A 27,727-nucleotide genomic window follows, 5' to 3' on the forward strand; every position below is an offset into this window, starting at 1 on the left:
AACAACGTAAAAGAATGAAAATAGGGCCATTTCATACGCTAAAAGCATAAAAAGCTAGAAGAATAAAATAAAATTGCTCGAAAACGGCAACCAATTATCAACCAAGGAGCGGGGTTATAAAATATAATTGTAGGTGGTGTTTCCATTTAATACGGAAAACATAGGGATACCTATTTTTCCATTTTCCACTCGTGGAACTTTACCAAATAAATGTAATTGACCATAACAAAAAAGATGGCGGATGTACATTTTACCAGAATGCATTGCGGTCGAAAATCGCTTAAAAAAGCGAACTGACGTCTTTTAAAGGACAGGCATAAAACAGGAAGTTATTTTCTTCGCTGTGTTAAAATTCACGTCACTAGGTGTTTTTCTTGCCATCTTTTTTTCAGTCAATCATTCTTAATTTCTGCAATGCATTCTGGTAAAATGTACATGCCGCCATCTTTTTCGTTACGGTCAATTGCTTGTAGCGGAAGCACTGAAACAATTTCTTTGTGCGTTTGTCGTTTAATACTTTAATTCAAGTATTTTAACTTTTAAACTGTTATACGTTATATCTTCAAAAGTTGACAACATGTTGTGCTTTGTTACACGACATTTTGGGTAATATTTTTCTATATCTTTCTTGCATTATAAAACTGACAAATTGCAAATTCTTATGCCCTCCTCGAGTGTCTATTTTTGAGTGAACAATTAATAATATGTCGTGTTATATGTCCATGATTTTAGGTATGGTTAAAAGTAATTAAATATTCAGGATAGCATTGATGATCTTGAAATATGACAAAGATCGATGGATTAACCATTTCGTCTACAACTGAATCAAATAGCAGGTTTGGATTATTCGGATCATTCTTTGAAGGTGGTACTTTCATCTTCTTATTGCCTTTGGTGTAATCTCCGGCCAATACCTTGACTACGTACATTTGGAACGATCTAACAGTTGCGCCAGCATTATTCGGTTTATGGTCGTTTTGGTCAGCACAATATGCAAGAGAATAGGATGAATCTTTGCTAAAGTAAACACCACGACCGAATTTCGTACCTGCAAAATCATTCAAATAACAATCAAATCCTGTAGGCTAAATGGTAAACCCTTTAGGGATTCGCGCTGCATTCTCTCTGTTGGTATACGGGGCAAAAACAACGGGAAATTTACAACAAAAATACTAAAAGAGAAAAGCGTTTTCAGTTATCTTTGAAATGTTGCAAAAATCAAGACGTATAAACTACCGTATTTACATCTCAGATACTTCTAAATACTTTTTTTACTCAGTCTCAGATGTGAGAGGAGTTAGAGGTGTTACAATTAACGCACATTCAAATTAAACGTCTGACAATTAGTAATTACTAATTAGTGTAAGTAATCATGCACGGCGAGTACTGTACAATTCGGGATTAATGGTACGAGGCAGAATTTCCAGGCATCACGAGTACTAAATTCTGGTGAACTTTCTTTGATTTTATTTTTTACTTCAATTGAGGTTGCAACTCTTAATGTTCCTTGAAACCCGATGAAATAAAAGCCTAAACTATGCCTTTAATATTTTTTGGTGGGCTTTTTTACAACTCAACTTTTCTAAATAGTTTTTAACATGCCATTGTTTCTTACCAACATTATCTCCGGCGAAACTTCGATTGAAGTTGTTCGCATTAATTGCTTTAGTATTTTTGACGTTTGTACCATGAAATAGCCTCATTTCATTCTCTCGCCCTTCCATTGATTTTTTCTTGGCCGAGTAAAAACAAAACAACGATGGATTTTGAATTCTTTGGATTTTCGTAACTGATGGTAATATTCGGGTTTGGTTTTTGAAACCTGTTTCAAAATGGACCAGAATCTCTTTGTACTCCGGTGATGATGTTGACAAACTAACAAGATGAACCTCGTGATCTGATGGAAGTGCATCCCAGTGTGCAGGGAAAATGTCTATAAAAAAAGTGCAATCAGAAAATGAATCACTATAAATCAATTATGTCTGAGTAACTATATGATATATATTCCCCCCAAAACCACCGATTCAAGTTTACAAAAACTTTTAACGTGAGTATAGTTACTTTTGTATTCATTTCAGTGATAATGGCATTGCTCTTTTCTCTTGTTTGCCACAAGAAAAAAATAAATGAAATTGAGTGGTACGCTGAAAAACTTTGATGTTTTGAGTGTTTTACTGCAAAATTATTATTTCTGCTTCGTTTCTATACACAGTGTAAAACGATTGTTTGTAGAATGAATCCTGACGCTTCCTGAGTTTCTTTGGCAATAAAACCCGTCAAGATAGTCAATCTCGACTCTGGTCGCAGAACAAGCATGCAGCTGATAAACGTGCATAGGCCATGTGCATGGTCACGTAAACGTCATCACTATATTAAACAGAGTCTTCGCGGTAAAGGAGAATGAATATATAGATTATAGACAATGTAATATTATTTTAAATTAGTACTAAATGCAGGAAATTTCCAGCGTAAAATACATACCGGAAAGATTATCTTGATCACCTTGTAACGTTCTTTCTATTGGAACCAACTGGCCAGTCGTGTAACTTTTCTTCTCTTTGTTACCCAGATTAACACGATAATTTTCACCGTTAATGGAGATATCGAATTCCTTTTTTGCATCTTCGCAATAGGCGGCTTCTATCTCTTTATTCGTGACATCGTCATAGCTGACCCATTTACCAGCCGATAAATACCACCACTGCACATATTGGGAAATCTCGCTGAGCCATTTCTTCTTTTGAAGTTCCAGCTCATGCTTTCTCTGCAGCTCTGCGAATTGCACTATGAAATCAGCGACATCAGACTTAAGACCTTGTACAGTCAAACTTCCCGCCGACAAAGACAATTCAATGGAAACCCCACATTTTGTTGATAGCTGTTCTAGATCGGGTTCGCGCTCAGAAAGAATATGTCCGATGTTTTCAATGGATTTTTTGTCAGTAATTCCACTCAGAAACGTTTTCACATCAGAAATTGCGTCATCTACATTCGGTTTAAAGCCAATAAATCGTATTGTAATTTCATTCTCTGTCGCAGTCTTTGTGAAATAGTTGGTAAAAGAAGGAAGCGAATATCGATTTGAATTGGACAAGTTTTTCGACTGACTTCCGTTATGCGATTGCTTTTGAGGGAAGATAATGATTGATACATTCGCCAGAGCTGTCGATCCATCGCTTTTAAAGCAAATCATCTCAACTTCTTCGCGTATTATCTCCAGAACCAAATCTTCTGGAAAACTATGTTTTCCAGCTCCGATAGTTGGCATGGCGAGTGTGGAAACACCAAGCTCGTGACATTTAGCAAATATCTTTTTGAGAAGTTTTCGGAGTGCCTAAATTGTATAATTTATATAAGATAGGTAAAATATTTTCATTTTTCAGAAGCACACGCATTGTAGCCAATCAATGCAGCTCCACTTATATAACGTGCTGCTCTTAATCTACATGACAGATTTGTATTTATGCAGTTTTAAAATCAGGCAAAAGTGCGCGGTGACCTACTCAAGATAACACTAAACTATGCTATAGTAATTGTTTACGTTATAGTTGCTAGGAGGTGCAGTCATTTATTGTGAAAGATGCTTAAAGATACAAAAAGGCTTATGTAAATACCAAGCTCAACATATTTATTGCATGGCAAGAAAGGATTAGAATGACTAGTTTAGAATATATTACAAACCTCTTTACTATTTTCTTCATTCTCTTTGTTCCAGTTGCCACAAACAGCATGAATGACATACTTGCAAGCTAATTTCCCTCCTGTTGTGCAAACAATATCCCACAGGGGAATATTGGTATGCCGTCTACAGTCCACTGTGTATTCGGGGCCACCTTTCTTTTGAAGTGCTAGACCACAGGCAGTTGAGCTGTTAAGGTTTGCCAGTGCAGAGTTTACTAAAACGTCCGCCTAGAATTGGAAGATAGTAACTGAATTAATGCATCATGTTACTATATGAAATGTAACTTGCCTCGTGGGCACAATTATAAGGCTATAATGTATGAATATTCACCCCTACCTAGCTTCAAAGCGAGCGCGTGTCTATATAATAGTTAAACACAGCTTTAATTGTTCAAAATTAAGACGTATATATTTTTAGAGGTATATTTTTGAGAACTCATCCGCGTGCAGTCCGCACTAACCACGAGATATCAATTGATATATTGATTTTCATTTGGCTAAAGCTATGGGGGGGGGGGTCCAACACCGCAGAAATTGATGTTTATAAAGTTTCAACCCGAAAATCTAAACAGTGCATGGTTGCATTTCTGTCTCAATATCAAAAAGAATACTATTGAATAAGTTGAAAAAGGTAAATTTTTCATCTGAATACGCATTCTGCAATATTCTGACAGCTCGTTTTTACTGTGTGCAAGATTCAAATCGTCTGTGGGAGTTATATTGTTAAGCATTTATAAATCTTTTTGCCCACCAAATTTGAAGTCTAAGTATTGAGAATTACGGCTAAAATTGCGGTCGCGGTGTCGGGGATCCGATGTATATACACGGGTCATATAGCTATACCTTCTCATTTTCAATTCGCCCATTTCTACAAGACAATTTAACTCCTGGCTGGGTAGTATAGTTATATCGATCATAACACTCTTGTGTTCGGTTGTGTGAAAAAGTCGCAGATCTTGGAAAATCACCCGAAGAAGCATCTTTTATGTAAACTCCTCTGTCTCGTTGAATCTTTTTCAGTTCATCTTGACAACCTTTTCCGTTGATTAACTTCTTTATATCTGGAAAGGCGAACTTCAACTCTTTATCCGCTATCTTTTCAAAGACGCTGTTTATCGCATTCTCGCACTCGGGAAAGCTTTCCTTGATGCATGTGATCCAGATTTGATAATTACCCAAATGTTGTTTCTCTAATCTAAAACTCGCGTTTAAACTCAAGAGTTCTCTCTCTTTGCTAAATATATCATTAAAATACATTTCCAGAAATATCCACTTTTCCTCCGGATGATTTTTCGTGTAACTCTTCTTTTTTATGCGCATGGATTCGACTTGTTGTTTGATTGCAGTTTCCGCTTTATCGACAGCTGTTGTTATGCCAACTAATTCTATTTGAGGAGGGTGAAGCTGAAAATATATCGTTAAGGGCATACTCTTCTCTTGATCTCTTAAAAACTTCTGGAAATTCTCATTTTCGGAATAATCTTTCAGATCTTTCGGAACGTCGATCGTGCTTATGCGAATTAAATCAAACAAAAGCTCCTTCGCCTTTTTCAACTCGATGTTATCCATGGCAGTAATGACAATTGACTTATCGGTTTCACTAGCCCTGGCCTAAATTGGAGAAAAATGTAACGTTGTTAAAGTGGTCAAAATACCCAATATATACTTATGGTCTATATTAACAATTAGTCGCTGCATGAAGGCGAGGTGATTACAAACCTATTAGGTGACTAATTGTTTTAGTATAAATTTCGAGGTGTTAAATACAGCTAAACGGGCTTGATACAACCTGCCCCTGGGCTGGTCAATATCACTTTCTTTCAGGCTTTTTTCTGAATGACATGGTGCCCCCATCTTACTGGAAGATATAATCTCCACCACAAAGCCATCTCATCTATATTAGGAAAGTTCTAGATACCACCCAAACATACCATTTTCCGTATCTAGTCGAAAATTTACGATCTTGGGACTTTCTAAAAGGTGGAGAGAGCTTTGCGGTTGAGACTTTATCTTTGAACAAGATAGGGCACCATGTGACAGAGAAAAAAGCCACACCGAAAGAAATATCAATCAGTTCAGGGCAACGAAAGAATTCTGACCTAAACCTGTTCGAATATCTCTGGGAATAAGTGAAGAAGATGTCAGATAGAAGACCATCTCGACATCTGGAAGAATGAAAGAGACCATTTTCGCATCACGTGAGGCTGTTGATCCAGATGTAACAAACAAGCTTGTTAGGTCAATGACTGGGCATTGTGCCGCAATAATGGTCTCTCATGGTGGCTGTACCAAGTGCAAGACCACTACAAGTCTTTCTACCTAGCATGTCTTGCAATACCATGTGACAATTTGACTGGGGGCCTAAAACTTTTGCACAGTACTGTATATAGTTTATATGACTAGCTCCTTTGGAAAAATCATATCTATTCTTCAGTTTCTAAGATTTCTAGTGGAATTGATATGTTGAGACGCATGAAACCTTATGTACCGAAGTTTGCTTTAAGACAAGTCTACAATGCCATAATTTTGCCACATTTTGACTACTGTAGATTCGTTTGGGATACATGTAGTAATTATTTGATAGAAAAGTTGCAAAAAATCAGTGCAAAACAGGGCTGCACGAGTTATAACTGGTAAATCGTATTAAACGAGGTCGAGTGAAATCGTAACAGACCTTGGGTGGCAACCGTTGGCAAAGCGAATGAAAATAAAAAAAGGCAAAGTTGATGTATAATATAAGAAACAATATAATCACAATGAACCTATGACAAAAATGTTCGAATTAAGCAACAATCAAGCTCGTAATCTATTCGTTGAACACTCGCATTCTTATATATATATATATATATATATATATATATATATATATATATATATATATATATATATATATATATATATATATATATATATATATATATATAAAGTGCATGCTGCGAATTATAATCCTCAGTCTGTTATAGTATTTAGTGGTTTAGTGCATGCATGCTGTGCATGAGTCCTGATTAAACCTTATCATCTATCCGATTTAATACATATAATTTAGGGAAACAAAACTGGAAATAATTTGACAAACCTGTGCTCTAATATTTTTTGATATAAAAATATCCGTCACATGTTCTTGTACTCGTGTATTTGCCATCACATCCCAAATCTTTTTGTCGCCAGATGTCATGGAACGTTCAATGATTCTTGGCAGTTTCCAAGAACATTCGTCACAGGCCGAGTCGAACTCATCTCCCATTCCCCTTAGGCTTAATTTTCCATTCACGGGGTCTTGTATACCTGTATATACTTCTACATTAGGATAACGTGACTTAAGCTCTTTGATAAATCCAATTTCACGTAAAAAAATTAATGTCTTTGTTGGTGCGTTAAAATCGAAAGATCTTTTCTTTGTAGTAACTCTCTGAACCAAGGATTGCAGCGTGCTACCAAAACGTGTTTTGTGCTCCTTTCGATATTCATCTTCAGTCGAAACGCTTGGGGTAGTTCGTTTTTTGAGACGATCGGACAATTTTTTTTTCAATGGCATGATGATTTTCAAGGGGTTATATTTTGAGACTGCAAAAAGAAAGTTTAATAAATCAAGAAGTTAAAGTGAATTAATTAACTATATATCCCGCCAATAAATATATGTACGTCGCTTAGGTAATTGGACTTACCCCACCAACCTCTCCCCCCCCCTCCAAAAGTGAAAGGTGCTGTGAGTACATCGAAGCTCTTTAGTAAATGATTATTATAACCGCTAATACTACAATGGAATAATGAACATGAATGATTATTATAACCGCTAATACTACAATGGAATAATGAACATGAAAGTGAATTAGTTTTGAATACAAGATCAAGATTCCTTGCATGCCTTTTGAACTGCTCGTGCAACCTACCGCGACAATGTGATTGTGTTTTATGCAATTCTGCTCCATACGATATATTGCACATATAGCTACTGTTTACACTAACCAAAAGTCGGATTGATGGACTGAAAGTTTTACCAAAAATTGCTGCTTATATATATAGGGTGTTTATTCCAACTAATCTCAATAATATGCAGGATTGTTAGCGCTGAGGATGAACGAACTGAAAAATCGTATGCCGTATGAAACGTGTCAGTTATGACTGCCGTATGAAACGTGTCAGTTATGACTGCCGTATGAAACGTATAAGTTATAACTTATAATAACACATCATTCGAAATCCCAAAACCAAAGAAGACAGTTCGTCCGAAAGATATTTAACGCCGTTTTGAAAACTAGAAAATATATTTACTATAGGATAGGCTATTTGAATTGCTTTTCTTCCGAACTTGCATGTGAAATATAACTGGGCCTTCGGATACTATATCCCAATACTATACCCGATGTTGTATCCCAATATATTACTTATAGTTCAAATTTTAGAACAGCGGCAGATATCCAAAGATGCGAGTTGAATTAAAAATAATTTGAGACAAAAACCTTTTGCGGTTCAGAATCCGAGTAATGCTCATGCATGAATAATGTTCACAGAACAAGTCAGAAGTTAAATTCAGTAGCTAGACCTACATATTAGGCCTTCAGTCTTTACATCTAAAATGGCAGTAGACATGATGGTTTAGCCGTTCAAAATCTAACAAGGTAACTATTATATAGCATTGTTGGATTCACGCTCTTTGTAGCATTGATTCGAGTCACTTTGAATTAAACTTTAACTCGTAATACCTCACAGCCACAATAATATTTTATACTGATTTTTTCGCTATATCTAAAATTATATACTTACAAATGAAGGAATATTTACACGAATGCACTTTTCAAACGTACGCTACTCACCACTGAAGCTTTAACTGTTATCAACTTGTCTTCCTGCAATATATAACAACTGCATGACAGACGGGTGGAATGTTATCGGTATAAATTATACAATCCAGCTGTGATATAGAACAAAACCGTTCTTGGAAAGGCACAATAGCAAGCCATACCGGGAAATGGTTAACCTTTTCCAAATTCCTTGCCTTTTAAATTCAATGCTCAGATTGCTTGATCAATGATAAAATAAATAGTTTTATAAAATAATGGAGGAGAGATGATCAGTTGACATATGCACGTGCAAATAAATGAAAAACCACAAAATGAAAGTGAATGTAATTTGAATATATAAATGAGGTTGGGCGGTTGGGCCCTCACATTCCTTGTAGGCGTGGAATGCTACTAACTGTGAAATTTGTTACAATGTGTAATTTTATGCGTGCATGCGTGTTGCATTGCATATACGTTTGAAATTTTTCTCAACTTCGCAAAGCAGGGCCCGATTGTTGTTAGCGTGTCATTGAAAAAAAAATGGCAAAGAACCTAAATACATGGTTTGAACATATACGTTTGATACTTAATTTTTTGCAATATAAAAAGGTTTGAAAACATCTAGACTAGAGTTGGTAGAGTTGGTAGAGTTCGTATATAAGTTTGCTTATTTATTTGCACGCCTCCAAGTTCGACATCGCTACAGTTCAACATCCACCATAAAATGAGCCTTTCGTCTCTTTTTCTACTTTGCAAAATTTCCAATAAAATAACTCCAATATAGGTTCGTTTACTTGAAACGAGTCTTATAACTTTATATAGTATCATAATTAAGTTATATATACTTCCTTAATCAAACGCAAACAATCGTAATATCGATCACCCATGCATATATAGCCCTAAGCAATATGGCTATTAAATTTGACTCTTAAATGTTATTTTAAGATTATATACTTACATTTTAAGATTATAATTGCAGTATAGCTACAATAATGAATGTCTCCCCAAACAACTGGCGGTATGCGATGGTGAATTTCATACTACTTATTAAAATAAATTTTATCTTGGATTCCATGCATTTGCGAAATGCCATGCACTGACTGCGGAGTTGGTTTCATGCAATTATATTTACATGCACCGGTGAAAACCGTAACGCCATGCAGCGTAGCCTACATAAACATATAGTAAAAAACCCACCAATATTTGCAAGCTGTAGTATGTTATATACACACTGGTTTCCTTTATACTCAAAAGTTGCCATGGCAGAATGAGTTAAATGAAAGAAAAAGTAAAATGCTCTGACTTTTATCATTCATGTTCTGCAGTTCCAGAAAATACTATCATACTATAGGTAATTAAATTTTATTAGATACGCCATGATGGGAAAAAAATGCTAAAAATGTTTAAAAAAGTTTGTTATTCGACGGTTGTTTTTGCGTCATGTATGTCGGCCTGACCGTCTGAATGTTCCTTTTCAAGGTGGTCATTAAAACCTGTGCACATGCGCTTGCAAAGTGAGGGAATTGTTTACTGCAGTATTCCGTTGTCTATAAGACAATTTTTGATTGATGCATGAATATCAACTATGCAACATCCCCATGTTGACGTTAAATTATGTTTACCACATAACTTTTTAATACTATATATAATTATACAATAATTTTTTTCACCATACTCTTTTGTATATGTAATTTCACACTTGCATGCAATTAATAATTATTTATAATATTTTCTGGAAAACGTTTGTTTTTGTCATAAAATATCTTTGGCATTCAGGAGTCTGGAGTTATACAGCTTTTTTAACTATTTGTCGGTATATATCTTACATGCTGATGTTTGTATCCATAAACTGACTTTTTCAACTCTCATTCATTTATCTCCATGCAGGAATATCCAGACTATAAGATTTAAGCGACGCTTCCGAGCTCGACATCGCTACTGGATTGCTGAACGTTTGATCCCTTGCAAAACAGCAAGCGGTCTGGCGAGGCAAGGATAATACGGTATATCGCAGAGGCCAGGATTGCGCCAAACAATGGACCAATCCAGTAGACATAATGATCAGACCAATAAGAACCAATTACTGCAGGACCAAAGCTTCTTGCAGGGTTTAGCGATCCTCCAGATACCGAACCACTGAAACAAACATACAAAAATATGCATAAATTAATTGCAGCATTTCTACTCGCTATTTTTACCGCTTCCTTTCCGTTTTCCTATTTTTTCCTTCATATATGTTTACTTTTTACATGCTTGGATTTTTCTTCCTCTGGGATAGAGGGAATGTAGAGATACAGAGGATAATGAAATAAAAGATAACTACATGTGTAATAAAATAGCTATATGTTGTTTTAGCTGCACATGCAAATGCTCTTCTTCTCGTCAATTATAGTTTAATAATTGTAGTGCATGTATTTCACTTTCTCTGGCTAGTGAACATGCGATTTAAGATGAAACAGTTTCAACTTCTGCAATCCATGTGATCAAGCATCACAGTAACCCAGGTATACACACAGCGTGGATTATTACGGCAGTTTTGCCAGAGTTTCCTTCCATGTCCATGCATGATTTATTTTTTCTTCGCGGCATAAATTAATGTATGACTCGATAATAAGCCAGCTAGCCAATATATGTATGCATCATGCTTTTTTATATTGGCACCAACTTTCTAGAAAAACTGTAAAGTATAGCAGAAGTGAGGTAACTTACATTCCATAAATACCAACGGCAACAGCAAAGCCAATTGGTATTGGAGCGACGGGTGTTTTAGTTTTGCTGTCAACGGCCGTCATTTGGACTGTAAGCACAAGTAATGATGTTGCGATAATTTCTGCCAGTAATGCACCGCCAATTTTCACATCCGCGCCAAGCCCATGTGCACCTCCTTTGATGCTCTCGTAAACAACTTTCGTGAGTACAACCTAAATTGGCAAAAGACGTGTTACAACATTTGATTCTTTATCGAATATCCATGCAGGTGTTGTTAAATAAATAATGTTTGATAGAAATGTCTTTGGTGATTGTTGGACAAGTCTATAGGAAGCAATAAGGCACTAATATTTGTTTGTAAATTTTAGTCCCCATGCAATTTTTCTACGGTAAATAAATAAATAAGGCGTTTATCATGTAGAGTAAGGGCATGAAGTATAGAATCACGGATAAGAATAATGCATTGACATTGCATGTGACTGAACAATTCAAACACTGTCTCAACACTTGCATTGAATTTAGGAAGATATTTAGATACGTGCATGCATAATAAGAGAATTAAGTTGCTATAGTCCAAAGTTCATCTTTACAACTACTTGTAACTTGTTTACTCAGGTTCCAAGGACCCCGAGAACTAAAAATGAACGCCCCTTATAGCTCCCCTTCTTTCATAAAGCTTTTTCAAACCGCTATTATATTATGCAGACTGACTAAATAAACGTGCGTACCCGAGCAAAGCCAGCACCAACAATAGCCCCAAGAAGCTGCGACACGACATAACCCAATGCCAACAGTGGACTGATTGCTCCTGCAAGTAGCACTCCTAATGTGACTGCTGGATTAATATGGCCACCGCTATATAAGGAGATGAAAAATAATGTAACCTCACATGGCAGGATTCCATGCAAACGTCTCATGCAGTGAACATGAAGCGATGCATTCACATGCATGCATATAGCGTATATATAGGCGTTTTTATTCTTGTCTCATAAATACTGATTGCAAATTTACTTTTCAAAAAGTGCAACTTTATTTTTTGCTTATTTGTGTCCACTTAAACAAAACTATATATATAATTAAAATTCATTGCAATTGCAAGCGAGAGTCTGCGAGACTTATTATAGGCGTATATTATTTCTCTTTTTTTATATACCAGCCAATTTTCGGCATACAATTTTACGGTCGGCCTTCAGGCTCCTACAACTCTCTTAAATCTAAAATGAAGTTTCCGCTTAATGGATCGAATTAGACCGATAGAGAAAAATCGTTAACAAACTTGCGTGCATACATGGTCAGAGTAATTTGAGTGACAGGAAGAGTTGGATGAGGAGATGAGAAGAAGGGAAGAAAGCTCTTTTTAAATGGGTTGTCCGCGTTGAATAACAGAACACTTTTACATTTTTTTTTCATATTCAAATGAAGCACATGTACGCGATAAACAGTCGTGAGCTTATTATAGCTTTTTTAAATTTACTCAATGTTCCTATAATCCCATGCATGTTTATATGTTCAGTTGCTTCCATATATGCCGAATGAATTATAACAGCTGCTGGTGCAGTTTACATGCAGCTATCCGTCCGATATATTCCTGGCAAGTGTCCATCTGACACGAAGTAAACACAGCTCTCAATATGATAATCATATAAGTGCAATATCACACTATAAAGCTTCTTATTACTAAGTGCAATATGTAAAAAGTACGTAATACGGCATGTGTAAAAGTGAAAACAAAGCAGAATATTAAGCTAAGATATTCTTATTTCTACGTTTTGTTGTGTAAAACCATATGCGTAAAAGCATTCCGCATTCGTTGGCCCAATTATCTTCAGCCAGGACCTCGTTCGCGTTGAGAATTTTGCAGATCAAACACGGTTAAAAACGCCATATAATTGACAGTGTATATATCAAAGTTTCCTTATCGGTCAGTTTTAATTTATATATATATATATATATATATATATATATATATATATATATATATATATATATATATATATATATATATATTATATATATGTAATTTTTTTTATATATATTTTATATAGTTTACTCGTTCGAAAATGCAAGATTCGCAATAAATTCAAAGCAGGTTTTTTTTATTTAGAGGGTCACATCACGAGATCTAGATATCCTAAAATATTTTCCCGAAAGATATTGAAACACATTTTGGGAAAAGCTTACTATCATAACGAATAAAACACCTTTTACCTTATTCCGCCAGCAAGAAATGCCAAAACCATAATTGCAAGGCCGTGAACAAGCGGTATAAATGATGGAACATTGGCTACACTGCAAACACCGACGAACACAAATATCAAGACGATGAAAAATTCCGCAAAACACGGTCGGACATATTTCATGAACACAGAGGTCTGCTTCGGAGCTGATGTCACTGAACTTGATTTACTGGCAAGTCCGTTTCTCTCGTTTCCATTATATTTATCGCTCGCCTCCATTTTATTCTGTATAAGCGTTGACTATATATTTGCTGACTGCATAAAGGGAAAACAAATTCACGATATTAGAATAGTTTATTTTACGGCAAATACTATGTTAGCACCTTGCGGGAACTATATATAAGCCGCCCGCGTCAATTAAGGTTTAATATCAGCGCGCTAAAGCTTCGCTTTCAACAATGATTGCAATCTAATGGCTACATTAATTATCATGCACCTATTTATCATGAATAAACTATGTAAAATTAATAAATTCAACATAATGGCCATTTATCGCTCTAAAATTTAATGCAAGTTCCTGTATAATGAAAAAAATACCCATTTTAGGGATATTAGATACAGAGGAACAGGATATGATATTTTTCTCACACTTATGCATTTTAATACAAATAGATATATGGCCAGGCCTAATTTCCTCTTTGGACGTGTTCCCAAAACTCATTTTAGGATAAATATCAACCTTATTCCATACAATAGTTCTTAAGACAAGTCTTTGTTTTGTTCATGATGCACAGATAATGAGATCTTCAAGTTCGGAAGTAAAGATTTTGCATCATTGGCTAAATGACTTAGACTGAAAATATGGATTCCTAAGTCATCTTTAAAGTCCGGCTATTACGTTAAAATTGGTTATTACGTTTAAAACGATTGCTACAAGCGGACACCAAGTCACTTGGCGAGTTTTAGGCAACAATCATGGCAACAATGGGAATCATCAAACACGGCCATATGTCTTATTGTGGGTGTAATTTTTCACTGATATTTCCGCTTAACAGCTCTGGCCGTTACTTTGCCAGTAACTCAGAGTCTATGATATTGTTACTGTAGCTGGCAAGTAGTCGACGACTGCCGAATTTTTAAAGTGATCGATTGCACTGAAGCTCTCGATCATTTCCTGAAAGAAAGTCGGGGAAAAGAAGGGAGAACAACTGTAGTTCAGTGGAAAACGATTTTTGTCCCATATAGCAATTATGAAACCATTACAAAACCTGGCTTCTCTCGCTTTTGCTGCCAACCCGGGAATATGTACTTTCGCACGAGATGCATGATTTAGGGTAGAAAACTAAAACTAAACTACAGTACGTTTTGTTGCGTTTATCTGCTGATATGCTAAATCATGTGTACAATATTCATCAGCTTCCGAATGTGTAAGTTGCAAAAGTGCATATTAAAAAGTTTAAAGTGTAAAAGTTCGTAAATAGATCGGGTAGACCTGAATCCTTATTCAATGCGATATAAATTGTAACATTCGTTGTAAATTGCCACTCTTCTTCAGGCTTTCTTTACTTTAGCTCAACTTTGCGAACGAAATCTTTTAGTTGCCTAACGTATAATTATAGCTAATTTTACAAAAAAAGCATTAAATTTGAATGACACATGAAAGGTATCCTAGCGAATATGTGATAACATTATTTGATAATTAATTAAATATATTATTCAGACAACAAGATTAATTCTAGTAATTGTTATTGCATGATCTAATACCTTTCAATGGAACGTTTTGTCTGGATTTCTCGACAGTTTTCTTTTAACTTCTGTAACTGAGTCACTCGCTCGCCTTCGTTTCGGACGGATATCGATGCGAAACCTATATCTAATTCGGTTGTCAACGGCTTTTATAGAGAGGCCTAGAACACCATATCAATATTTGGTTGCTATAGGTTTTAAGTGTTGCATGCACGAAAATAATTCAAAAACTCATTACCATTCACCTGTTGTGGTAAACCAAGTACAGCATGAAGAACGATGAAGGTCTTCACGTCAGCATGAGTAAAGCTAAGTATATGCATAAGGATTTCCGGGGATAAGCATGAGTATACAGTGAGTATTTTTTTCCTAGACTGCGGTAAAGAAATCCATAGCTATAATGATGAATTCACGTCAATCTATGTGCGGGTAAATAAGGCAGGTACAGTCAAAGTTTCCTGCTGTTTTTTTATTAATATGATATGCATGCCATGAAATGAATATAGATGTTAACTTTTTAGTGTTAATCAGCTGAAATATATATCGGCAGCACCAAAAAGCGAATATTTTCCCTATACTATATACAGTGCATCGGTAACGCGTGATTACTGCACCTATCAATTAAATGTGAGACTTTTTCCATATTGACTCCTCTGTATCAGTTCTCAAAAACGTGATACCGGAACATTCCTGCTTGGTTGAACGGAATTATAGCTATATAAATAGCCATAGCTGCACGTATTGCTCTTGTATTGTATTTAAAATGATTACCTTTGGCTCGTTGAAAATGAAAGAGTTTCATCTTCGGGAATTAAAAGGGTAAAAAACCTAGGAGTTGAATGAATGGAAAATCATTTATGGTATTTTATACTATATAATCTACATATATATATATATATATATAGTTATATATCACACACAATATACTATATAATTTATTACATCGGACTACTGCATAATTTTGCCAGAAGAATGATCCAAAAAAGTAAAAAACGAAAATACATAAGAATGTTTAGTTCCGGCAATTGGCGGAAGGCCTTATAAGACATGATATACACCGATTGGTATGCATGGCACGCAAGTTAACCTAGTCACACAAGTTCCAGACAATTTTCAGGTGAGTATTTTGGCAAGCGATGCAGGAAATGCGGTTCACAGATATTCAATTCTTATTCATTTTTAAACTTACGGATAGCTACTAGAAACCTACTTCGATTCCATTATGTTAAATTGTTGCAGTTACCGCACGATTCAAGTAAGGCTCCGTCAATATCATTATGATAATGCGGTGTTTTTGACCATATCTTTATATCCGTCCGTATACCTCCAGTATGTAAAACAATAGTGGGAAACCATGCAAGTCATATAAGAATTAGCTTATTAGAATTGAGATTTAAGTCAAGCTATATATATATATATATATGCAGGTTCTTATATACTTGTCTTGGAATCTGGGACTCGCTTTGTCTGAGGGTCACTACAGTAGGTTGCAAAATGCTTTATCGGAAACAACACAATGGATTCCCGTTTCTTATAGAAGCTATAGTACGCGTGTTAACTTGTTTTAGGCTAGTTTTCATTAATCACCGACAGGATCATCTTCATATTCCTTAAGGTCTGTTCATGATCGCATGATCGTATTTTGCCGAATCGATCCAATTCTCTTCTGCATGATGTATGTTTTATAGTCAATTGACAATGTATGTTGGCAGCAAATTAACTTAAACCGACACAGTACTGCTTTATCAATGACAATAACGTGACTTCATTCCATTCGTCAAAGGTGAATTGGATCCAACAAAATTGGATCGTGTGAACAAACCTTTACAAAGCCTCAAGGTCATCATGAATGCTATGTTTTTAATCATTTTGACATCCCTGACTATTTCCATATATAGAACGTCTTTCCCTTTTTTACCTGTAACCTTCATTTACCTTTGTAAAACTCAACCTATATCAGCAGTTGCACGCACAGCAATCAATATTATTGATAGATTAACATAATATTAATAGCATTTCATTATCAATGCAGCTAGCGGTAACGAATAGACGAAGTAACAACTAGACACAAGGTGTTCATTTAAAATTATCGGCTTTTACAGTAGTCCCCCGCTAACTCGATGGAACTCGCTTAACTCGAACTCCTCGCTAACTCGAACTAAATCCAATTCCCCTTAAATTTGACAGTGTTTTTTATAGTAATTTACTCCGCTTAACTCGAACTCGCTTAATTCGAACTCCTCGCTAATTCGAACAAATTTTGGTTTCCCTTGGCCTTGGTCAAATGTATCCAGTTAACTCGAACATTGGTTTCGAATCATGGATCAGCAAACTTGAAAATGTGAGAAGATAGCATTTTGACAACTGGAAACTATCGAAATAACAACAAGTTAATCGGTGTATAAATGTATAATTGATTTTAAAGTTTCAAAAGATTTTCTGTAGAGCCGCGGTCGTTATTGATCTAGCTTTTTTAGTTCCTTTTGTATAGCTTCGATCATTTTAATTTTAAAACGTCGTCCACTCTCGGTGACCATTCATATTGGTAGGCATGATATCTCTTGAAGAATGATTCGATTGGATTTTATACCTTATTGTATTACTTATAATAAACGTAATCTGTTCGAGTTAGCGAGGGACTACTGTATATCCAAGGTGAATGGAACACACATTTCATGCAAAAAAACATCCCAAAATACAGACTGTATATTTACTTATTAATATGGTGCGGTGTAGCAACCAATGAAGACCGCTGTTGCAAGGACAAAATCACATGCATCAGTTGTCTTTTATGCTCTCAGTGACTTTTATGCTGTCAGAACTTTTTTCCCTTTTTACCTGTAACCTTCATTTACCTTTGTAACACCCAACCTATATCAGCAATTGCACGCACAGCAATCAATATTATTGATAGATTAGCATAATAGCATTTCATTATCAATGCAGCTAGGTAACGAATAGACGAAGTGACAACTAGTGAAAAAATTTAGAATCAACTATCGAAGTAAAAGCCAGTTTTCTAAAAGTTTACTCACAAGCAAACATGTATTAATTGTGATTGGCAAATCACCATTCTCCTAAACATTATTACGTTCTTCCCAACGAATGCTAATTAAATTTAGGCTGAAATGACCCCTCAACATCAACCTCCGGTATAGCGGAGGGATAGCCTGAGTGGAAAAGTTGTACGGAAATGATTTCAACGATGATTACGAGTGTGATTGCGCGCTTTCAGTAAAATATAAGCGTAATTGTGCACTTAACGGGTGGATCGAAATGGATGGGAATTGCAATCGCTTGAACATAATTGAATATAGTTGTATATATAGCTTATAGAGCGTTGGTATGGAAATTAAACATCTATACAATTAAATGATGATAACGATAATACACTTTCTTTGATATCCTAACCCTATACCGGTAATTATATAGAATTGATCATTTGCCTTCATGAAATATCCCTCGTGAGTGTACGCAGTACGCAGCCGACCGTTACTCGCATGCCTGATTCATGACGTCATAATTATCAAGACTAACAAGTAATCATTTGATTCAGAAAATCACATGAAAGACGAAGAACTGTTACAATTTTTATTATGAACTTTCCATTAAAAGGTAAAAAGCGATTCTACATCTCGAACATTTCATGGTTAATTATTTCTGCACATTAATTATTTCTGCCCCGTATGCACACGCCAAGGGCAGGTTACGCCGTTAGGTCTGGGTCTTGCCGTCTTGGTGAGATGTTTAGGGCTCATCCTTGCTCCGAACACAGTTCCGAAGTTCCCTTCTTAAATAAACTGCGCTGTCTGAGCATTCCGCGTCCTCCCCTAGCACCCCCGCGTGCTTGCTCTTTATAGACACATACCTCTATATAGTCACTCTATCACTGAATGGCACCTAAAAACCTGTATTACGGTTTGTACTGTATTACAAGATTCCAACGGCGTGAACGTCCAATCAGAAGCCTTTGTTTTTATGAAGAGCTCACTGTTGTTTAACCGCTAGCTAATTAACCGCGGGCTTGAGGAACGAATTATAAATGAACTTGGTGGATGAACATTGAACTGGATGGAACTCATGAAAGTGAGGAAGTGATCATGAATATGTCCGCCATGTTTACCTCGTGGGATTTTGGTTTCATATATTCTTAAGTTTGTTGGTTTCATCGCGACTGAAATGAAGTAATCATAGCAATGACAAACGAAATAGACTGTAGCGGTGCATCTCATCCAGTATGGTTGGTGAAGGTGCGCTTATTTTGATTTGTATTTTCCTTTCTTTAATACGTAGAGTCGACGTGGCTTTCGGCCAAAAGTCAGTCGGTAGGATAGAAAATACACGAGCAATAGTAAAAAGGCCATACGGTATTGTAGTATTAGCGTATTTGCAGCAATATTTTCGAAATTGTAGTATTGTATTGAAAACCTTGTGATATAAAGTTTTAGATTAATAAAAAAATGTTTGTAGCAATCACTGAATCACATGACAAAAAGTGTTTTGTTTCATTGTGGTTACGACCTTCTGCTAAAATGATGTTTTATTGGCCATTGTAGGGTATTTGTAAACCCCGAACTATTTCATTAGTAAAGTAGGAATGATTGTTACAGATTGTTATTTTAAATATTTGGAATTTTCAAGGTACCAAAGTACTTGGCAAGTGTTTTAAATCATGCAGATGATACTGGTGCTGTTGGGACACTGCTCATCAACAAGTATGCATATCTACAGTATTGTGTAACAAAATGAACATGTGAATGTTTAAATTGCAAAATTAATGTTGTTTGAGAATGTATATAATTTACGACTCAATTATCCCTTAAAAGGGTATGGCAATCAATTTTAAAAAAAGTGATTGAGAATAATTTTCTTAGAGTTTTACTATATTATAAGTTGCCATATCTGAGTCAGAAAACTGTCAATAAATTTGCAATGTTCAATATCTCAAAATAGTTTGAACTTTGAGATGCCTTTTGAGATGTCAGCTAGTAATTGGTAAGATTTCCATTAGATGGAGTTATCAGACAAGGTGGTGGATATGTAGCTAGGTGAATATTTACATAATAATAAAAAAACTTTTTTGTTTTACCTAATAATTTAGGAATCTTTTTATTTTAATTTAGGAATCCCAAAGAAAAGGAGGTAATGATATATGTCATATAGATAACTTGTACCACCGGAAACAGTGGTACCAATTTATTTATTTATTTTGAATTTTTCATTAATTATAAATCATAGCTAACAGTCTCTGTCAATTTAAATTTAAATTTGCCAAATTTTTCATCATTTGCCACATTTGCCATTGAGTAATTGTACTGCAGTTATTGTTTGTAGAAAATACTACATATGTTAATTAATGGTATTTGCACTATATAAATTGTAAATATTATCATTAGAGATATATGCACATTGCTTCAATATGTTAAACTGGATGCATAAGAAGGATTATTAATAGGAAAAAAACTTGCCTTACCATTCAATTTCTGACAAGCATTTTCTCAGTCTTGCTGCTTGTCAAATATAGAATAATATAATAAAATGAACAACAGGATCTCATCTGTAAAGGAGGCTCGACACATAGCTATTCCATAGGGGTAGCCTAAATGATGGCTTTGGATTTGTTTACTCTGTTTGACGTTTTCCTTCATCTGGTTAATTTATTGTTTATCGCAATAGTTAACCAGATGAATAACATGTTTAACAGTTTACCACAGTTGGTCAGCAATATCTTTTGCTATCTTGTTTGGAATATCTTGTAATGTCTCTGCCTCTCTGGTGAACATACCAATTCAGGTTAAAGGATAGGATGAATCGATAAATTTGTGTCAGAAACTTCAACTTGGCAACCATATTCTATCACAGGACCCACATTCTTGTACTGTAACTCCTGCTTCTAAGCTGAATTTGTATTGTTTTTCTAATCAATTTTCACTTATGTGGTAGGAAGTTGTAGTAGAAAGATTTAAAAAATACTGTAAATGCTAGTTTTTGATTAAATGAACTGGTCTATTTGACCTTTGCCTGCCTGAGTTGTTTTTAAAATGTGCAATATATTAGAAATGATACTAGAGCATGTTGTGATAAATTTCATGACTACAGTGTTTAAGTTGCTATAATAGCTCTAGTTTACAAGAATTTTAGTACTGCAGCTTCCATTTTTTCCTGTAAGTTAAAGAAGATTTTTAAAAGACCTAAGATTTGTGGTGACCAACTGGTGTATGCAGGTCCTGTTTTCACTTTTGTTTTTATTTTCAGGTGATTTTCCGCCTTTCTGAATCCCTTGTACAAGCTGCATCAGAGGGTTCTCCTGCACCCAGCGAATATAAGTTAACTTTATTAAAAGAAGAACAGAGTCGAGCTGTATTCTCGGAAGCAGTAAGATCAGGTGACTTGCATGTGTGCTTTTTAGATTATTCACCATGGTTTTTTGTGATCTTTAGATTATTCACCATGTTTTTCTGTGGTCTTTTCTATACTCTGCGTATATCATAAATTGTATGATAAGCTCAAACAAAGTTCTATCTACCTAAAGAGCTTGATGATAATGTTGGTGATAGAGAAGATGAAGAAGGAACTGTTATGAGAAGTAGGATTAACTAACAATCTATGTAAAGCTACTAGAGAGAAATAAATTTTACCTCTAATTTTCATCTTGAAGTAAATGACTGAATATAGTAACAAGTGCTTTGATCTAAAGATTCTGTTAGTGAACAGAACAGCTTATTACTTATTCCTATTTAACATATTTTAATATTTTTTGTCAGCTTATTCTTACTGCGATATTCACAAATGTTGAATGCCAATGTTTGCAAAAACCTTTCTGTCTTTTCATTCAAACATGGCCATTTACCATCATATTTGTAAAATGAATTAACCTTAAAACCAAACAGAAGAGTGTAATTTTTAAGTCGAGGAACAGGATTAGTTTAAAATTTTCAGGACTTAATGGAAAAGGGCATGGTTTGATTCTTCCATTAGTATATTAACTATCCTTTGGCACAGTCAGTGCCGATGTACTAAATATAGATATGAATAATAATTTGTTCTATTCTAGATGAAATATGCCTAGAAGGTGTTATTACCCAACGAGGTGACTGCAGAGCAACACAAACACCACAGTACATGAATTTGAAAAAGTATGCATTTATAGCATCTTCCATAAAACCTATATAAACATCATTTGAAGATATAATACTATTGTGTGCATTCCCACAACACCCTTTAGAACTTAAAACTATCACAATTTAATTCTAGTATATATTTCCAACAGGAACAGTATGCTGTCTGCTATGGCACCTGTGCGTAAAGTTGAACATCTACCAAACATTGTGTCCAATGTTTACAAACCTATATCACAGCACAAACAAGATGTATGTTTTAAAGACTTTCATGTATTTCTTGTACACCTGACATCACACTATGTTTGCACTGACCTGTGACTTGTTTATTTAATCGATGTATTAAAATATATAACTTGGATGCCACTATGTTATTCAAAAACCTAATTACTAATTAGTAGTGTAACCCTCGTATTTATTCAAAGCTGCTGCATAAAAAAGATTATCTGAATATGAAAAGCTTAGCATCTTTTGCACATAAAATGTGGTTTCTTCTTTACAATAATCAGTTTTATTAGGATAATTGAATAGATAATTGAATAGAAAATCTCTTGACATGTATCATGGAATTTTCAACAATTGTGTAGTGAATATATGTGTCTATATATTTTTATCAATGGAATATATTTTGCACATTTTGAATATAGGAGGAACATGAAAAGAAAAAGAAACAGGATGGGAAAAGAGCAAGGGCAGATAAAGATTATGTTCTTGATTTATTGTTCAAAGCATTTGAACGACATCAATATTACTTCCTGAAAGACCTGATCAAAATAACTCAACAACCAGTGGTATGAACTTGTTTAATTAAAAATGTACTAGTATATATTGTAATGTGTACAGTATATACAAATTTTACATGCAACTAGTAAATATCTTGAGGCTGACATTGAGGCCAGGCTTTACTTATTTTTTTGCATCTGGCATATCTGGAACCCAACACATATAGGAACCTAGTATCTCTGCTCTTGCCTCTGGTTTTTTTTTATGTTTATTAGTCATGCAACATTGTTACATTGTTGTAACATGTTATACATTAATATATATCTTACAACATTTGGTAGGAACATTTAAAAGAAATCCTCAAGAGCATCTGTATATACAACACGAAGAATCCACACAAGAACATGTGGGAACTAAAGCCAGAATATAGACATTATGATACCAGAGAAACTCCGACATGATCATGTTAAAGTATTATGTTATGTCCCTTTTAATTTCAACATAGCTATCAAATTATGGAATAGCACCTCTGAACTGCATGACATCAATGGGGATGCCAGGTTTATCTTGGATTTTTCCTGTTCATGCCACTTCAAAATAATTATCTTTTTGTGTGATTGATGGTTGTGTTATGCAGAAGATGGATATGTTTGCAAAATACAAATACATATATTCATATGTGTTATTTTTTGTGCTTGCCAGGTATGAAGTATCTGTGGAAACCTGTATCTATATACATTGGGTATAATATATCATATTTTACATGGTATACAAATTTGTGGATTTCCTGCCCAGTTTTTCCATTTCTTGGGTGATTTCATACATAAGCCTTGACATCTATATTTTGTAATTTCTAAATTTACTTAGTTTTGAATCACCCCAACTTCCTTTTCTTTTCCATGTAGTTTTTTTGCCACAAATGTTAACTGATTCAGATTTCTTTTCTTTAGGAGATTTGGTCCTTGTACTGCTGCTTTCTATTTCAAACAAAATTTATTATCTTAGTCTGAAGATATAAACATGTGTGCAACAGTATAACACAATGCTTCCATCCATATGTATGCCAACATTGACTGTGAGCAATTTTGTGTTGAGAAAAATTGTTTCCGAAATATTGGGAAATGCTTTTTTATTACCTTTATTATCACCAATCCCATCTTCACAATTTTCAATCATTTTTTGCTTCTTGGCTAGAGGTGCCCAGTGCATTGACATCTGATTTGACCCTGCCATCTTAAGCCATACATCAAATGAAATATCCAGACATGAACGTCTCCAAGTATCATACTGTTTTCGTTTCTCTTTATCACACAGGATTTCTTTTGCTCTTGTCAAACTATGTGTGTGTCAATGCAAAAAAGTGAACACACATTAGAATTTTATGGTCAAATTAAATAAATTAATTAACTATCTGAGCACTACAGCTGTTGGAAAAGGACTTAGTTGGACATAAGTTGTATTTAGCGTTGAAAAATTTCAGGCACACATGAAACATGCATATTACTCTGCATGAGAAAAACTATTGAGAAACCAAATCTCCCATGGTATAAAGACATTGATGTCAGAAAAGATAATAGGATTTGTTAATGGTTATTTGTAATATACCAGGCATTTGATTGCCTTAATTACACACTTCTTTCAGGAAAAAGTAAAGGAAATCATATAATTCTAACACTCCTTTTGCCCTCTGAATGTATACAGTGACTATAGTGTGAATTTGTAAATTCTCCTGGGTCTAGAGATAGAGATGAGCTTATTGTTTTAAATCTATACTTTAACTTCAAGACTTGAGTAAAACTAGGGTAAAGAAACAACCCCAATTTAAATGAGGTGATGCTTGTTTCTTGTATCACGCAAACATACATATGGTTCACATACTGTCATACTATTATTGTGGTGGTGTTACAGTAGTGCCTACTGCCTAGAAATGACATACGTTATAAAATTGTCTGTAGCTTCAACGTCCCCATTTTTATCCGGGTGTAAAGCCTTTGCTCTTAGCTTGTACTCTGTGATAATTTGTTCTTCACTTGATAATTCGTCGCAGCCTAGAAGCTTGTATAAATATTCTTTGTCTGCAAGGTTAGCAATTTCTGCCATGAACGCAAATTTATTTACTTTTCTTTGCCAAAAAATGATCAAGTGAATCCACTGAATCCAATTCCTCGTAAAATTCCTTAGTTTTTCCAAAAAATCCTTCCCTGGTGAAGGCCGAAGGGGCAGAAGGGCTTAGGACTGATACTATCATAATAAATATGCAAGTTCGTACGACAATTTTATTTTTCTACATAAACGAATGGTTATTCTTTCTCTGAAACAAGTTCCTAAGAAAAAGAGATACAAATACAAAAATACAAACTCATTACAAAGCATTCACAGCAATCACAGCACTATTAAACAGCAGATCAACCAGCAAAAGAAATAATAAACGGGGAAAGTGGTAGCACAGCTGACAGCTCTTTAAAAATTAAAAAATAATAAAAATGGCAGAAAAAGAAGTGCCAGGAACATCAACAGTCACTGAAACGAGCTCTCAAAATGAGGTTAGTGCACAATCTGAAGAATTAAAGCTTTGCACCCCCAGTATTTCTGGTATATAAATTTCTGCTTTACCGTGCGCCTGTTGTTCTGGAACCATGTTTATATTTAGCGAACAGAAACGAGACTATTGGGTCAAAACAACTCAAAAGTAGAACAGTGTTAAAAACAGTAATGGAAAAAACTATATATTAGGCTTTTTGATTGTCAAACTAGACAAAAAGTTACTCCAAGTTGTACCTACATAACTTATTTATCTAATGTTAGGATCCTCAACCCGTAGTACTTAAACTTAGGAAGAGTGAAGATAAAAAGAAAGTTCAATGGAAAGCTGATACAGTGGACAATGAATTTATGGGCAAAAAGTCTTCAAAATGTGAGTGATCAGACTGCATAATTAAACCTGTATTATCTGTCAATATTGGTACCATTGAAATGAATAAACCTTATTCATCTCAATGGTTAATACGATCTACCCTCAACATGGGCTTATAATTGTTTTCTGGTCATACATGTGGGTAAGTTATAGTGTAGTTGGGAGGTTTCTTTAGCATGGGAAATTATATGGGAATATATGCCTCCTAGATATAAAAATCTTCTTGTACAGAGGGTAGAATTACAGCAGAAAGCACTACAGCAGAAATAGCAGAGAGCAGCACATATTATTTGGCCAAAGGTCAAATTGACCAGCAACATCAATGAACATGTACAGCAATATAATGATCAGCAACATGGCATTTAATTGGGGGGGGTCTATCATCTCCAGATTATACTACCTCTAATGAAAGTAAATTATTCCAGGTTGTTGTATTTATGAGAAACCTCGATTATTTGGGGAATCATCGTCGGAAAGTGAATCTGATGGTGAGGGTGATGGGGGACATAACGCCTACTGTCCTGGTCATAAAAAAAAGCATAAACATAAACATGAGGAAAAGGCTGGCGACACATCGTAATCTATGTAATCCCAGTAATCCATATAACATGTGGTCCATACACTAGCGTGGGCATTCCTTGTTCTTTAACCTAAAGTGCTGGGTGATGGAAGTGGGCTTGGGTACTTCATCCACCTACAGGCATATAGTTGTATCTCTATCAAGTGGCTCAATCTCTATCAAATGGTCTTGTATAAAAGTCCAAAATGAATGTTCTATTCAAATTATTAATCAGCCAGTTTGCAACCGTGTATTTTGAAAACATTTTCTGGGCAATTTAAATCAGATAAAAGAAAAAATCTTGAGTGTTTTTGTCACATCCATTAGGCGAAAATCACCTAATGGGTGTGACAAGCATTATAGATGTGACAAGCACATGTGACACTTGGTGTGTTTCTTCAGGCAGGGCTCGAAATTACGGCCGAGATATCTCCAGTCAAAGTGATAATGCAAATGGAAGGCTAGCTATTGCTATATGACCGTCCATTAATTTGAGCCCTGCAAGGCATATAACATATCAAGTATCCGCATATACATGCTCCTTAATTCCCAGGATCCAGAATCTCATTTTGTAAAAGAAACTTTAATTGCATGTACAAATGTTTGTCATATGGTAGTCAATCCTCATTTCCACAATATTTAACATTGATTTAATATTGTTATGGTACTAGTAACCAATTTGAATTTGCATTTATTTTTTATCAATATGCTGCCATCTTTTTTTATGGTCACTCAGTGTACAACTCAGCTCCTGGATATGCTTGCATTAGCTACGTAATTTTTTTTTTTTTCGCTTTGTCCCAATGCGACAGATGTTTTTTATGCATGTGAAATACGGTGTGCTCTAATAAAAAGGTTAATCAAACAGTATAGATCATCAATATCTAGTGCGCGCATTCAAAGTTAGTTTAAACCTAGGAAAATTTATCTCAACATCTAAATAATATGGAATATATTAAACTGATGAGACGACGCGAACGTCGCACGTACGAGACTGGACAGACCATCGTGCGACAAACACAGTAACACCGCCTTGCCACAAGCTATAAAAGGATTAGTATGCATAAAATTGATATATTTAGTCTAAAAAACCATTAATTTTGGGCCGCCTATGTTTGGATATGCATATTCTTGCTCTGATATGCAGGATAAGCTGGATGAAAATTCGTTCTGTAACTTCAAAGTAACGATCCAGCGCAGTGATACTTACGTGCTGGGGTGGTATTAGTGTCCCTGCGGAGGAAGACAATCTGCAAAAAACGTTTTGTTGAAACGTGTCAAGAAACAACCCATAAAAAACAGTTACATGTGCAAACAAA

General features: G+C 35.0%; 5 protein-coding genes across 7 annotated transcripts; 2 read left to right on the top strand and 3 right to left on the bottom strand.

The window, feature by feature from the left end:
- On the bottom strand, positions 1–8,698 carry LOC114526253 (protein mono-ADP-ribosyltransferase PARP14-like). Of its 2 annotated transcripts, none has more exons than XM_028547793.1 (7): positions 8,496–8,698; positions 6,758–7,245; positions 4,525–5,292; positions 3,682–3,909; positions 2,482–3,334; positions 1,616–1,933; positions 1–1,048 (listed from the first exon to the last, which is right to left on the bottom strand). In XM_028547793.1, the coding sequence occupies exons 2-7, from the start codon at positions 7,214–7,216 to the stop codon at positions 729–731; spliced, it is 2,946 nt and encodes a 981-aa protein (XP_028403594.1). In that variant the 5' UTR covers positions 7,217–7,245; positions 8,496–8,698; the 3' UTR covers positions 1–728. The 2 variants fall into 2 exon arrangements, with proteins under 2 accessions (XP_028403594.1, XP_028403603.1); XM_028547802.1 differs by lacking the exon at positions 8,496–8,698 and adding an exon at positions 8,446–8,491.
- Positions 8,699–10,063: 1,365 nt separating this feature from the next.
- Positions 10,064–15,391, bottom strand: LOC114525760 (aquaporin-8-like). The gene is made up of 5 exons (XM_028547186.1): positions 15,113–15,391; positions 13,380–13,663; positions 11,900–12,026; positions 11,172–11,383; positions 10,064–10,598 (listed from the first exon to the last, which is right to left on the bottom strand). The coding sequence occupies exons 2-5, from the start codon at positions 13,625–13,627 to the stop codon at positions 10,370–10,372; spliced, it is 816 nt and encodes a 271-aa protein (XP_028402987.1). The 5' UTR covers positions 13,628–13,663; positions 15,113–15,391; the 3' UTR covers positions 10,064–10,369.
- A 3,753-nt stretch (positions 15,392–19,144) lies between these two features.
- On the top strand, positions 19,145–24,078 carry LOC114525771 (general transcription factor IIF subunit 2-like). Of its 2 annotated transcripts, XR_003687253.1 has the most exons (11): positions 19,145–19,344; positions 19,736–19,809; positions 20,218–20,236; positions 21,350–21,479; positions 21,627–21,680; positions 22,149–22,230; positions 22,365–22,464; positions 22,860–23,003; positions 23,277–23,406; positions 23,638–23,677; positions 23,886–24,078. XR_003687253.1 is itself a non-coding variant. In XM_028547195.1 (9 exons), exons 1-9 carry the CDS (start codon positions 19,291–19,293, stop codon positions 23,394–23,396), a joined length of 777 nt encoding a protein of 258 aa, XP_028402996.1. In that variant the 5' UTR covers positions 19,146–19,290; the 3' UTR covers positions 23,397–23,418. The 2 variants fall into 2 exon arrangements, 1 of the variants encoding a protein (XP_028402996.1); XM_028547195.1 differs by lacking the exons at positions 23,638–23,677; positions 23,886–24,078 and having other exon boundaries at positions 19,146–19,344; positions 23,277–23,418.
- Positions 23,763–25,162, bottom strand: LOC114525782 (J domain-containing protein-like). Its single transcript, XM_028547210.1, has 3 exons — positions 24,872–25,162; positions 24,072–24,271; positions 23,763–23,912 (listed from the first exon to the last, which is right to left on the bottom strand). Exons 1-3 carry the CDS (start codon positions 25,033–25,035, stop codon positions 23,773–23,775), a joined length of 504 nt encoding a protein of 167 aa, XP_028403011.1. The 5' UTR covers positions 25,036–25,162; the 3' UTR covers positions 23,763–23,772.
- An 87-nt stretch (positions 25,163–25,249) lies between these two features.
- On the top strand, positions 25,250–27,242 carry LOC114525791 (E3 ubiquitin-protein ligase PPP1R11-like). The gene is made up of 3 exons (XM_028547221.1): positions 25,250–25,478; positions 25,741–25,849; positions 26,275–27,242. The coding sequence occupies exons 1-3, from the start codon at positions 25,419–25,421 to the stop codon at positions 26,427–26,429; spliced, it is 324 nt and encodes a 107-aa protein (XP_028403022.1). The 5' UTR covers positions 25,250–25,418; the 3' UTR covers positions 26,430–27,242.
- The last annotated feature ends 485 nt before the right edge of the window (positions 27,243–27,727 follow it).

The sequence above is a fragment of the Dendronephthya gigantea genome, unplaced genomic scaffold (genome assembly GCF_004324835.1).
Source record: "Dendronephthya gigantea isolate DGI-Jeju-01 unplaced genomic scaffold, DenGig_1.0 000001F, whole genome shotgun sequence".
Taxonomy (NCBI): Eukaryota; Metazoa; Cnidaria; class Anthozoa; order Malacalcyonacea; family Nephtheidae; genus Dendronephthya; species Dendronephthya gigantea.